The sequence below is a fragment of the Ammospiza nelsoni genome, chromosome 1 (genome assembly GCF_027579445.1).
Source record: "Ammospiza nelsoni isolate bAmmNel1 chromosome 1, bAmmNel1.pri, whole genome shotgun sequence".
In the NCBI taxonomy this organism is placed as follows: Eukaryota; Metazoa; Chordata; class Aves; order Passeriformes; family Passerellidae; genus Ammospiza; species Ammospiza nelsoni.
Genome location: NC_080633.1, coordinates 55,002,123 through 55,016,978, shown reverse-complemented (window position 1 = coordinate 55,016,978; position 14,856 = coordinate 55,002,123). Strand labels below are relative to the sequence as shown.

The following is a 14,856-nucleotide window of genomic DNA, read 5'->3' as shown; positions in this document are numbered from 1 at the left end:
TTGGTATACAGGAAAACACAAAGATCATTATTTATTTATCATCACTTTAAACATCACAAAATAATTTACAGATACAATCATTACAAAGAAAACAACAGTTCATAGTACCTTTTCTTGTTCATAAAACTGAAAATATACTTTTCTGAAATTGGTCTTGAAATCGAGATAGTTATATGAGATTATTTCAAGAAAGAGAAAGAAAAACAGAGCTGAACTGTATTTACAAAAAGACTTAATAAATGAGACCTCTGCCACAAACAGCTCTTTGTTTTTATTCTGCTGGATTTACAATGCACCACTTTTTGTGAACTCCTCTTTCATGGGGACAAAAACAAGAATCATCCAAGTGCTTACATTAGCAAGCCTTGTAAGTATAAGCTTTTAAAAAAGCATCAGATACTTCATTAATTTCTCCCAAAACATGGTTTTAGGAGAATCTAAGCATAAGTAAGAAACAAAAAGTTTCCTTCCTTACTGTTTAGCATATTAAACTGCTAATATATATATATATATTTACTAAAATTTTCTAGCAAGGCAAACAGAAAATACAGCATAATGACATTAAAAATAAAGCTGATTTTCTTCAGCTAAAATAATAAGAAGGAACAGGAGAAATAATTGTCCTCTCACAAAAGGAGAAAAATATAATGAAACGGAGTATATATTTGACACCTGTCTCTCTAGGAATAACCAAGCACAGTTTCTCTTTTAATGACTGCTGACACTTTGGCATCACTGAAGGAGGACCACACTATAGCACAGGGGTAGAGCACTCAATGCATTCACAGAGAAGAGGTTCACATGTGTAACCATGTACATAATTATCTCGCTCTAGCCTACAAGACTGATGAGATTACTTTGACTGTGTCACATGTTGCTCTCAGTGATGATTTAAAACAAATCAGTTCAAAACTGATACCTTACTACATACCTTATTCTCAGTTTAAAATTTAGTATTTAGCATTTTAAAAGAATATGGAAGGCTGGAGAAAAAACATGGAAAAGAAAAAAACAAAGTGAAATCCAGAATACTATCAAAGAAACTTTAAATTCAGCTTTATAGAAGGGCTAGGAGAACGGTCTCAAAGGCATGTAAAATACTGCGGTTTGTATTTGAAGAGGAAAAGAGCAAGGTGAATTAGCATTTATAATTATTATAGACACAGCTTTAAAATCCATGTGTATTTCTTTGTCTTATATTAGAATTTAAGTCCTTTTTGCCAGTGAAAATGCTTGTAATGCCCAATGTAATGGTGTATTTAAGATCAACAGAAGTACTGATATGTGAAACATAAATAAACAAACAAATAAGAATCACCACTTCAAGTTTTGTTTTTGAACAGAATATAGTTTCCTTGGTTTCACCACCAGCTTTCTCTTAGCTCATCTTTTTCAAGAGGCGTTGTTGAAACACAATGCTCTAGCTCTGCATCTACAGCCTTGAAAAAAGAATAACTGGCATTGACAGTGCTTCTTGACCTGATAAAAACCTTTGATGCTGCTAATCAAAAAAGTCTTACTGAAAAAAGAAGATGGAAGTAACAGCTGCACAGAACAATAATAGGTTAAATTGACTTACTCTTTGGACACTGAGTTGTGATCAAGGAGGAAAAGAAATCCAACATAAAGGCAATGCAGAAATGCTGTTAATTTGAAAAGGATGTAAAATAATTAAAACAAATGCAGTATTGAAGTAAATGGAAATGACTGAGGTATGGCCATGTGTCATACATGTTTATGCCTGTCATAAGAGAAGATAGAAGACAGGCTGACAGTGGATCTACTCCATGTTCAGCATCTATGTACAGATGTCAAATAAATTACCTGGAAGCCAAATGAAGAAACCTGTAAATCTTTTTTGCTGCTCATTAAATGAAATGTATGAAATACACTAAAATACAGAAATGAAACTATATATGCTATAATATTTACCTAAACTGCATAGCCACTTTCTCTGGGATTTAAAGATCCACGTGTACGCGACACTGAAACTAAAAGGAGCCAATATTGTTTAGTCAAACCTCTAAAAGCAGCCCCTGCTTTACCACAGCAGATTTTGAAGAGTAAAACTTTGGTTATAGTCAGAGTGTTTTACCTCTGATTCCACCTAAAAGCATTGGTGGTGGGGATACCATCTTGAGCACTCTTAAGGGTATGGTGCATTGTGACCTATAACAATGAATACAAATTCTGCAGATATTTTTAGTGAGCTAGGTAATTTATGCAAACCAAAACAGAATACAAAATGGCACGATTTGATTAGCTATTATCTTGTGCATGGAGTTGCACTCGACGTAAAATATAACTTTTTTCCCCCCAACAGTATGCGAGTTCAGTTCCAACTAGAGGACAAGAAAAGGCCTCACTTAAATATCACTTAAGCTACAAAGCTGATTTTCTGAAAAACTCTTTATTTCCATTGAACCAAGAACACTTTGTTAACCAACAGGAAAAATATTCAGTCTTGAAGAATTTTGGGGCTTAGAAATTCTGAGGTTTGATGACAAAGAAGTCAAAATCTTGAAGAATTTTGACTCATTTTATGAAGAAATTTATAAATTATAAGTTTGGCTTGTGGCAAAACAGATGAACAAAAGTCTAAGTAGAATCAACTATATAACTAGGTTTGGGTTTTTTCTTCTTTTTTTTTGGCTTCTCAGAGTATAGCAGACTTGCTTAAATGAAATGTTTGCATAAATCACCTTATGAAGTAAATTTCCTGATCATCACATTCATCAATTAAGCCTTACATTCCGTCTACATAAAGACAAATATGTCGGCACATTAGATCCCATTAATCTCGCTTTACAAACAAGAAAATAAATATTCCCATGTATTCAGATTGAAATGTGCAATTTCAATGCATGATGCTAACTTGCCATGCAGGTGTGAAGCTACTCTCTTGTAAAACATACAGATATATTGTTACAAGCATAGCCTTGAAACATGTAATTTTTAAACCAGAAAACTGCTTTGTGGGAAATTCGCTAGAGTGCAAAGGGAGACAAGCATTCAAGAGACATTGCTGCCTGGCTTGTACCTGTAATTAAGCTGAGATTCCTCAGACAAAATCTGGACAAAAGTAAATTGAACAGAAATTCTATAATGAACTTGAAGTCTTTTACATAATTCTGGTGTTTATCTCTATTTTATGCTATCATTAACAACACGAGTAACTGAGGCAGAGATTAAGTACTTCTCCATAAAAGTATATAAAATCCTGCCAAGGCCAAGGAAGACTAAATTTCCTATTTTCCTTTGAAAAGGTATTATATTAACTGGAAAGTCTAATTAGTTATTTAGCAACGAGCCTTCTCTTGGGGTCCAGTTGAGGAAGGGTTCCCTGTTCAGAGCAGAAGCTGTGCAGCATTACAGCTTTTGTACACGCTTCAGGAGTGAGCACAGAGGTCAAGCACTCTTTAAGAAGGATCACAATGGCATTTAGTCCACGTTAAGCCTGTAATTCAATACCAATACCTTCTAATCAATACACTACTTCACAGCAGTTGCTGACAGAGCTGAACTGATAGGATCTGCTCAGCTAACATATGTTTAAACCTAAATAGAAACACTCACTTGGAGTTTATCTTTGACACTGAATGGGGACTCTCAGAGGTAATGAACTGTAGCAAAAACAATAGTAAGATTACTGAAGAAAAGCACCACTTATATACTGAAAGATGTAAATTGAATTAGCAATGCCACATGAATCTCAGTGCATGAGACTTGTATAATTCATCTATTTTCTCCTACAGATAATCACAGCATTATCTTCTTTAAGATAAAACATGCAGAACAGTTCAGCGGTGTAGCTTTCACACATTGTGGGGTTCGGCATCACAGCAGATAGTGAAATTATTTACCACCTTAGAGCAAGTACAGCTAATTCTTGAGACAAACAGAAGATGAGGAAGTACTTTGTTAAACAGGATCCTATGTACCTAAATTGCAATGCAGGAAATACTGTTTCCTTGTTCACTGGACTGCAAAGTACTGAAGGAGCATTTATTATCTACTAAAGCCATCACAGTTTTCTATGAGACCACTATAGAACTAGGGGCCCTCAGAATGGCTTTAAAACAGCATAAACCTGAAACTGTTGACATGTGACAGGACACTGTTTTATCATAGACTCCATATGTATTACCCTGATGACCAAAGAAGCAACTATGAAGTTTCCTGTTCCACTTCTGGTTTTCTTTCCAGGTGAAAAATTGTAAAAGCAGGGAGAAAAAAAATTCAAAAAACACCACACCACTAAACATGACAAAAGTAATACTGTGTTAAGGGTTTTGCTTTTTCTAAGTCTGTTGACAAGATCTTATGAGTCAAAATATTTGAAGGATACTCAATTGTTCTTGCATTGAAGGGTTATATTCTTGTTTTGTATAAATTCTTTACTTTATGCAAGCATATAAATTTATACATTCACTTTGGATATTAGTGGTCTTGCAAAAAAACCTATACTGTTTGCAGGTCTGATATAAGATCAGATTTTCTGGCTATACCTTTGAAAAGTAATGATGAAGTAAAATTGAAATGGATGTTATGGCATGATATACTGCAGTCAAGAAGACTTTCAGTGTGACTCTATGAAAGACTATTAATTTATACTGAGACCTGAACAAACAATGTCTCTCTCTTTCCCGTCCCAATCCTTCCAGGTTCTAGAGTGACGTGGACGGCATTTATCAAAGCAATTTCAGTGCTTTGACTTGAAACCAGAAGATAAAATCTCAAGCACATCATTAACAGGTTAAGTGAGATCAGTCCTCTATTATATTAAGACCAGTCCTCTATACTACAGAGAAAACCACAGGCCAGAAATTTTAAGATGAGAAAGTCTTTATCCTTCATGTCTGCACCTAAATAGCCCAATGACAACTTTTTATGCTTTTTAATCAAGTTCCAATAGACAGTCACCTAAAACTAGCACCATCCATATAAGCACATTACAGATGAAATAGAAGTTACCTCTGTTCACTTGTCAGTATGTGACCAAACTAATTTAGTTGTTTTCTAAAAGCTACTTACAGATACAGAAAATATTATATACAAGATCTGAGGCTAAAACTCGTGATCAAACTTGTTAAAATTATTGTGAATATCCTAGAATTCTGCAGTTAAATAGTCTGTTTGCACTAGGTAATCCTAAACATCAAATAGCTTTCAGGTCTCAGTTAATTCTCAGGCACACCACCAATCTCTCAGTATTCAGACTCCCTGCAGAGCTTAACAAGTCTCCTAGATGATTTTCAGAAGCTTTTTTAGAACAGTCCCTTCCTGAAATCAGAAAACAGAGCATACACACACATATGCCATACACCATTCCAAACTGACATGATTCAGGATCTTGCTTGAACACCCTATTTACAATCTCATGTTACTACAATCAAGGGAGCATCAATGCCTACAAACTGTTTCCCACTCTGATCTGCAGAGTCAGAGGGCCTGCTTATCTTCAGAGGGCCAGCACTATCTGTTCCTAGATACATCTTTTCCCCAGCAGACACTTCTGGGGACACTTGTGTCTTTTTGTTTACATCCCCACTTCCCTTCCAAATTTTCTTTGAATTCCACTTTGTCAAGAACTTTTCCAATAATCAGCAATAATAAAAATTTATTCACATCAGATTAGCTAGAAAAATAAGAAAGCAAATGAAAATATGAAATTCAAAAACCAAGAAAGGAAACAAAAATAAATTAAAATCAATTTCCTAGCACTACACCAGAGATTTTTATGGGGGGAAAAAAAAGAGAAAAATGTTATGAATAGTGTACTCAAACAACATATAATCAAATAAAGTAGTATCTATTTTCTCTTTACTGCTACAGTGACCATCAATCATTCAGGCAAGATGAAAACTCAAGTTCTCTAAAGGAATCTGTATAAAGGGAAAGTTAAGTTATCCACTGTTCACACAAGTATCTTTGATATTACATCATCACAGAACTTAAGGTTCTCTAGAAAAAACCCTCACACCTAGGCAAGAGGGCACTATGACAACCTCAGCAACTAAAAATGAAGAGACATTTACGTTACAACTACATGTTGCCTCCAAAGTGTAACAGTTTTGTTCTGGCTAGCATGTAGAAGACTTCTAAAGCTTTTTGGGAAGGAGTGAATTCATACAACCATACCTATTTCCACGTAGCGGTTTGGAAGGTCACGCATTTCACTGGCATGCCGTTCTTTTACTGAGCAAATCTAGGAAACAAGAGATTTGAATTGTTACAATAAGGAAGCTGTAATTCCTAAAATGACACTACCTTTGCCTCAATAATAAAAGCAATTTCTGGGAATTCTCCAATATGGATTTCTTTATTTTGAAAAACACAAGCTGTGAAACAGTAATGATGCATCAGTAAAGAAAACCACACAGAAAAGTAGTGGCTGTAGTTCACAGCCTTATAAATACACTGGAAGAGAAGAGGACCACATAGGACCACGTAAAAGAAATATGAAAATACATGCCCACTGTGGTTTCTTCACAGAGGCATTTATTTATGAGTTTGGTTTTGGTGTCTTCTCACATTTTGTGTCTCATTACCTTTCAAGGTACCTGATTCCTATTTACTAAGTTTGCTATTGCTCCTCCCAGTTACAAGAGGGGAGTATGTATATACAAAGAAATGCAAATAACCAAATGTTGTGAAGCATTTAGAAGGCAAATAGAAGGGGGAAGACAGATGACAAACTTAGGACAAACCTCCTCATTTATAAAACTCTAAGCTTAACGCTCCAAAAGCTTTTTACATGTCACCTACCTCACTCCATCCTCCCTTTCCATCTATTCCTACCAGGCACTTTTAATTTCCCACTGTGCGGTGATGCAGCAGTCTGTTATTAGAAAACAGCTAACAGGCTTGTAACAAACTCATGTCATATGCTGGTCTGAGCAAATGATAATCAGTCTGCACCACACAAGTTTGAAATGCCAGTTTCCTGTTGAAAGATAACAAAACCCTAAGCAGCCTGTCCTGCCACCCACCCTTTTTTTCCCCCCATGGTTGACCAAAATCATGTGGCTGTTTTAGCAGCTGCAACCTCCTCAGCCCCCAAACCAATCCCCTCACAAAAATACCTCATGGTTAGTTGTTCTTCCTTAATGCTAGTCCAAAGAAATGAATTCAACAGCACACTGAAAGCTTTCCAAAGACAAAATCTCTCCAAGGAGTGAAATGTCCCTGAGGAATACATTCACTGCATGCCCTCACACTGAGATCTGTCTGACTGCTGGGTGCCTATCACTCCTCCTCCTAGTGAGGGTGAGTCCAATGACATTTCTAAGGCAGCAAGAGTTCTGAACACTGGTCAAACCAAATTCTATTTTTTTCGATTGTCTTTACTTTTCAGAAACAATCCTCTGTTTGTCTGTTATAATAGCAAGCATTTATTACAAAGACAGGTAATTGCACCTTTACTGAATTTCCCCAGCCAATAATCAGCGTTAAATTATCCTTCCAGCAAAGGCTGCAGGGATACATATCTGGGCGAAGGCTTATGTCATCTCGAGGCACGTTGGTAATTCTTTGCTTGGAGATCATGTCAAGTATCTTCACACCCTGAAAGTTTAAAACCAAGAGAACTTTATTCAGTGTGACAAACTCCTACTCACCATTTTGTACGCTAAGGCAGTCAGAGCAGTTTATGGCATAAATTTCAGAGCAGGGCTGAGTGTGCCACCAGAAAAAACTGTTGATACAAAACCCCATCTAACCCAGGAAGTGACAAAAGAAGTAAAGGGATCAGAGTAATTTAGATGTTTTAAATTCACATGTCAAATAAAAAGACATATTAAGTGAATGAGTGACAGACTAGCAATTCCAGTCATGAACCAGTTTGGTTTATTAGGCTGGTGCTACTCCTGGAGAAATCAAATGAATCCCAGCCTTTTCACAACAGTCCCTGCAGAGACACAGAAATTTCCACCTTGGAAAAAGAAAAGCAACAGTACATTAAGATAAACTAATTCAGTCTCAAGATATGCATTTCAACTCTTATTAAAACAGGAAAGTGAGCATATTTAAACAATGTTTGGTTTTTTAATTTTTTTTTTACTTTCTGTGATTTTTTTATTCCCTCTTCAGGAAATCTCTTACACTAATAGAACAAGAAATTAAAACCCAGGAAGATTAAAGTCATTCAAGAGACAGAGGAAAAAAAGAACCAATAATTAGATTTTTCTGTATCATTTAGACAAGGTAAGCTATAACCTTTCCAACAGCAAAATGGAGGTTAATTTCAAAATAAGTTATGACTTGTTCTTCATAATTTAAAACATAAGTCTCAAAAATAAAATGTTTTGGTAGGTCTTAGAGAGTGAGTCTTCAAATCACAGAAAAGGGGGATGGAAAAGACCTTGAAAGGTCAGCAACCATGATGCCATGCCATGTTAGGATTTTCCTAGTGGCAAAACTGATTTAAAAGATTCCCCTGCCTATTTCTGTCCCCCCTCATTGTGAGTTTCTATGTCCTCAGCTGTACAAATACACAGATACAACTGTTTAAAAGTCATGGTCTAAGCCAGGGGGGTTATGGTCTAAGCCAGATTTTGCCTCTTTTTTAACCACAAGGTAAGTGGTATGAGGGTGGGTGTGGGATTTTTTTTCAGTGATCTTTGTCACTGAGTAACTGTGAACATGGAACACACTTCCACTAGCAACTCATCAGCTAGCAGACATCAAGGTTACAAAAACAAACAAACAAACACAAACAAACAACAACTTACCAAAACATCTGCAATGTACAGAACGCAGATCTCTAAGTAACATAAAAAATATTATCCTTTGTGTTTTCTGAGCTCATCTGATACAATTTTTAATCTTGCTTGAATTGCATTTTAATAAAGTTGCTTTTTATAAATCTTATCACTTTGTCTCCAAGGATGATTTTTAGTGACCCATACCACACCTTCTGTTTTTCTACATGGCAGCAAATCTTATATGGGATAGACCAGCTCTTGTTTGAAGTAGCTTTCAAACTAACAGTGTAGGATCTTCTTTGGTTATAAGTGTTGAGAGACAGTTGTTTAATATAGTAAGTTTTACATAGGAGTAAGCTACTTAGAGTTATAATATCGTGTGCTATAGTATGTTGCTTGCTTAGGTTTACTTGCTTAGCATAAGTAGCTGGATTTTTTTGAAGTCTCGGGTGGTAAGCTCTGAACTTACACCTGTTGTTTTTGGCTGCTAATTAATTATTCATTTTCTTTTTAGTAGCTGGTACAGTGCTGAATTATGGATTTACTGTAAGAACAATGTTGATGGCTCACTGATATTTTAGTTGTTGCTATGTAATTTCCCATGCTCTGTCTGCGAGCAGGTGCACAAGAAGTGAGCAAGGAATCAAAAGGGTCCCTGTTGGCCCTTTGGAGCTGCCCACTGAAAAAGTACTCCAGTCCTTGAAGTTAAAGTGTGGGATAGTGTGGGATAGTGTGTGTGTGACTCCTTGAATGGTGTGAGAATGCCTGAGTAGTGGCTTCTCCTCTAAGAGGTGTGCCATTTGCATCATGAATTGAAAGGCCTTCCACAGTCAACTTCCCATCATGAATGAGCTAAAACCTGTCCAAATGGGAGTCCAGCAGCCAAATGCCTCTAAGGATTTATCCCTTAGATGTCTCAGTTTGTAAAACTTGCACTATTAGCCATGGAGGAAGGAGAAGAGGCAAGGAAAAGCAGAAAACTTGGATTACCTATGCATCGGAAAAGCAGAATTAGACCTTACCTAAATAAAAAACTAGGTAGACATGCACACACAGTAAGAAGCAAGGCTATAAACATTTTCTCTGATTTGGGAAAAAAGAAGTGTAACACAAAACCTTGCTAGAGAATGCAGTTTAAAAAATTAAAGGGGAAGAGAAAGGACAATAACCAAATATATTAATCTTTTAGAGGGCAAATGTCATTTCATTTTTCTTTGAAATATAGGCCCTGATCATGGCTTTTTGTCTCTGACAGATGGCTCTCAATGTTTTATTAGTACTCTGTGTTCTGTTGTGGCACATCATCTCTAGGGATAGCTCTTGTCCTATCCATTCCAGCAGATACCTAGAATATGTATTTAATTATATGGATCTGAAAAGAACAAAATCTTCAAATAATCTAATGTTATGTCAGTCAAGCCCTCAGTGAAGCTTCCATTCTAACAGAGTTATTAAAGGGAAGCAAATAGACAAAGGTCCGCCTTTAGCAATTTCATAATAAACTGGTTTTGAAATATAAAAAAGAACAATGGTTTAAAATATTTTAATAAATGCCTCTGTTTAGGATGGAAAAACAATAGAAAAATAAAGCTAGTGTTTCAGAAGTACTTTCAACACATTTTAAAAAGTACTTTGGAATTTAGACATTATACACATTAAAAACATATCCCTCACTGCTGAGCTGCAAAACATAGAGCTTGACCCATCAATTAAACATACTGTGATAGGTGAAATGTAACACTCAGAATGAATGCAATGGTTTCCTTTAAAATTACACTTAGACTTAGAAAAAATAGGCCTCTTTTGTTCTAACTTTCTTCTAGTGGCCTAACAAAATGAGAAATTATTACTGTATTTTTTTATAATCTGCAATAGTGAAAGTGCATATGACAATGTCATTTCAGTACAAATGACAAAATCCAGACAGTTTATTTTTTTTTGGGTGGGTGGAAGAGAGTGGAGATGTTCTATTATTTATATAAAGAGGAATTACATAGGCATTCCTTCCTCAGTTTGCTTCAATAAATTGCACTAATCAAAATTCTAATTAATAACAGTGTACATTAGTGACCATCACAGTGGTATGTAGAGCTACTTTCCTAATTTCTTCAGAAGTGGCAATCATATTGGAGAACCCTGACTAATGAGCAGAAAACAACATATGAAATATCCAGAAAGAAATAACATATAAACCACTATTCTTCAATGCCTTTTGTACTCAATTCTACAAATTCACAGCTTTTCACCTGAATATTCTGGCAATTAGCATTGAAAAATGTCAATAATCAGTGCAACACAGAAATTTTTTTTGTACATGTAATGAAAGTGAAAAATACTTACCATATTATTAGCCCAAGCAATTAAGTGCCCTCTCCATTTTATATTTCTTATATTTCCTTCCCCTTCATGTAAAACTGAAGGCTTCCATCTATTCATCCAACCTCTTTCATATAACAGCAACTATGAAGAAGTGCAACAATAAATATTTGTCACAGTACTGTATGCAGACATTGAAGTTATTTTTTCTACATTATCCCTTACTCTGTTTGGATTAAGAGTAATGAAAAACACACACCTATCACAAAACAAAAGCAAAAAACATCAAACATTTCGCTATACTATATTTACATCAAACATCTTGTATATTACAGAATTCCTGTTAAATTTTAAAAATATTAATCAGAAGGCCTTTCATCAAGTTTCTCCAAAGAACAGTAAGAATAATTATTTACCTTTTAAAGATAAAGAAATTAGGGTATTTCCAAACCTAAGTCTACAGCACTAGTGACAACAGTTCAGAAAATTGTTAAAGAAACCAGGTCACCTCACTGATCTCGACATTCATCAATCTCATTATAGGCTCCTTGCCTCCAAAAAAAATAAGCAGTCAAAGAAAATTAGAAGATCCTCAAGCCTGTGACCTTTTGCTTGCCTCCATGTGGAACTACACAGTGTTCCACGGAGTCTAGAGATACTGTGGTTTAGTCCCACATGTGCAAACTGCACTATACCACAAGTGCTGCTGACTGTAAAACTTGCGTGCTGGTAATCTCAGGTTCTAAGGAAGGTATTTTAGAATATCTAAAAGCATAAGAGATGTTATGGGATGCTATTCAGCAGCAAAGAAAAACCCAACTACATGCAGAAAGTCCGCACAGAAAGACAGCCCATATCGGTTAGTTGAAGCATGGTTGGATCCAGTTATGGGACATTCACTCAAGAGTTGAACTCGATGATCCTTGTGGGTCCCTTCCAAATCCGAACACTCTGATTTTGTATGTCTCATTAAGTTATTTAATAGGATTACAAGGAATCACTCTGAGAGAAGCAAAGTGCAGCACTTGGAGGTATACCTAAGTATGAAGCTGAAGCATCTACTGAGATCATAGTCCTGCTAACTTTTGCATGAGTACACCCACATACAAAGATATGCACAACCTGAACCCAAGCTCCCGAGCTCACACCTCACACTGGAAGGTGTGAAATAGCTGTCTGCAAGGATTTCTACCATGCTTAAACTCAAATGGAGTACTCTTCTTGCTAATATTTCCTATCTGAGATCCAGCTGTATGCACTTTTTATATATGGTTTCCCACCACTTGTATTTGGATGAATACATAAAGTGTTAAGATATTAGTTGTTTAAAATAAGATCTTTAAACAAAAGACAAGATTTTAATGGCAATTATCAGACTGCCTGTCTCCTAAAGCCACCAGATGGCACCAGAAGACAAGTATTTTCTCCAAGAGTTTAAAGCAAGCATAGGTAGGGTAGTCTATTGAGAAATTTTTGTGTGAATTGCACTGCAGACATCAAACTTTTAATTCAAGCAAAATGATTTTGCGTCCTTCACATAGGTCACATGAAAGCCCAACTTTCAGACAGTATAGTTTTTTTTCCCACATATGAAAAGGTTACTGAGTAACTCTCACAGAACACATTATTTTACAGCTACCAGGGCAAGCCATTGAAAGCAGCGTAACATCCACACCCACAATTCAGTGCTATATGGAGGGATTTCCATTGGAAGACTGGTAGGTAGATGTTAAGCATAGGACCAGCCCTCAGCCCAAATGAATGATCTCCACTCAGATGCTAAAGATGCCATAAAAAAAAAGGTGCTGTGCTGATCCAGACTTGAAAATTACTTTTTTCCTAAGGAGAAGAAGAAGAACTGCTGCTTGGATGCTTATACCATGCAATAAAGACAGCAGCAAAATACATGGTATTTGCATTGAGACTTACTGGAAAAAGATCCAAAAGCTGATGTGGATGATGTGAAACCTAGCTGATGTCAATTATATTAATTGTACTTGGAATTTTTTCTGCTTGTGACTGAATTGTGATTTAAATTAATTTATTATACTCAAAATCCAGAGCAAACTTGGTATGACACTTTGCATCTTTTTTGTTATTCATGGTTTGGGAACATCATGCTTCTTTGTGACTCTGAATAACAAACTGCAAGGAAAAGTAAGTGATCTGAGAAAGTTCTTCTGAAGAGAGAAGGTAATTTGAAAAATCCTGCTTCCATCTATGCTCAACCCTAAGAATACAAGCTTTTAGATCAAGGCAGTATAAGACAACAGGCTGGTATCAGCTATAATAAGGATGGAAATTGAATCACTGAAACACCCTATCATTCCCATCTTCAGATCAGCAACTGAAATAGGTCAAACACTGAGGCCAAAGGGCTCTTCACACTGTGGCTTTAAAAAAAAAATGCAATCTCAAAACATGCTTAACTAAATTTTCTTCAGTGCAATTATCTGTGTGCTGTTGATATACACACTGTGATTTATTTATTATTTCTTAGAGCAATGGCACCTGGAAATTGAATTTGTGAACCCAGAATTTTCCTATGTATTTTGGAACTGCTGCCTACTGAAAGCATCTCTCTCAAAATGAAGAGCCTAATTTCTTTCTTAACCTTCCTTTCTGTCTCCACATTGAAATGTTGATCATACTAGAAGGTAATTTAAAACTTCAAAAGACTTTTAAGAAGAAATCCATGGTTTCTGGAGGGGCTCTTCCTACCACCTCCCTCTATTTTGGTAGGAGAAAAATATTTTAAGACTTTATTTGCATAAATCCTAAATTATGGTAGTCAGCATTCACAGTACTTATATTTCAACAGCAGCCAAAATTCCACTTTCTTGGCTTCTCTGCAATAGTTTGTTTTCCCTGTTTTTCATTTGCTCTCATAAAACTTTCTAGTCTTTTGTTACATACAATACAGTTGTGCTTAGAACACTCTTTCAGTGTTTCTTGCATGCAATGCAATTTGATAATACAGCTAAAATAAAATAACCTTTAGCATCAAGGTCCCCACCCACACTGTTTCACAGCACATTGCAATCTTCTGTTAGCTCACTAATTATTTTGCCAGTCTTAACTGCATATTGTCCACCAGATCATTAAGAAAAATGAGACACTGAAATGTATGAGACAAGAGGTGGAGCAGGACACTTTTTTGGTTTTAAAAAAAAGTTTGATTAGTGAATACATGAATACATATTTTGGATTAGTGACTAAATCTCTCCATATATTTTATCAACAGGAGATTAATCTACACCAAGAAGAGCTCAACATTCCATTTTAGAGTGCATTCAGGAAAGAGAATAGATGAATGCTTGGACTTAATGGAGCCTGTCATGCAATTAGCATTAACACTAACTACGTGTAATCCTGGTCTCAAACTATGTACAGGAATTCCCAATCCTCTGAACAAAAAGGTGAATGATTTGCAACTTTGGAAGCATCAACATGGTGAAGTAGTTCAATTTAATTTATTCTCACTACCACTTACTAGCTTCAATATACTGAAATAAAATCTGTCTGTTCTCACAGAAATTTCAAAGGAAACACACTTTTAATGATGCCTAGCATCACTACTTTGTTTCAACACAGTGACTTCTGTGTAAAGATTTGAAGAAGATTTAGTGAAGAAAAAGTGAAATGAAGAAAAAAAGACTGAAGTCTTCAATTTGTAACTGAAGAGCCACTTTTCCATTCCCTACTGCAGAACTGTTGGATCAGTTTTTATCTCCCAAAATCAAAATTAGGAAAAAAGTCCCTGTAATTTCCTTGTCCTGTTATTTGTCTAAGTGTGAGAATGAGCCTATCTTTGGCATTTGTCCTGTGTTTTGGT

General features: G+C 35.8%; 1 protein-coding gene across 2 annotated transcripts in view; it reads right to left on the bottom strand.

The window, feature by feature from the left end:
• VPS41 (VPS41 subunit of HOPS complex) overlaps window positions 1-14,856 on the bottom strand; it is a 109,216-nt gene that overhangs the window by 36,023 nt on the left and 58,337 nt on the right. For both annotated transcript variants that reach the window (XM_059477746.1, XM_059477756.1), the window contains 3 exons: window positions 11,046-11,165; window positions 7,420-7,566; window positions 6,142-6,208 (listed from right to left, as the gene is read on the bottom strand). In XM_059477746.1, coding sequence (XP_059333729.1) covers window positions 6,142-6,208; window positions 7,420-7,566; window positions 11,046-11,165 — 334 coding nt within the window. The remainder of the gene's footprint in view (window positions 1-6,141; window positions 6,209-7,419; window positions 7,567-11,045; window positions 11,166-14,856) is intronic.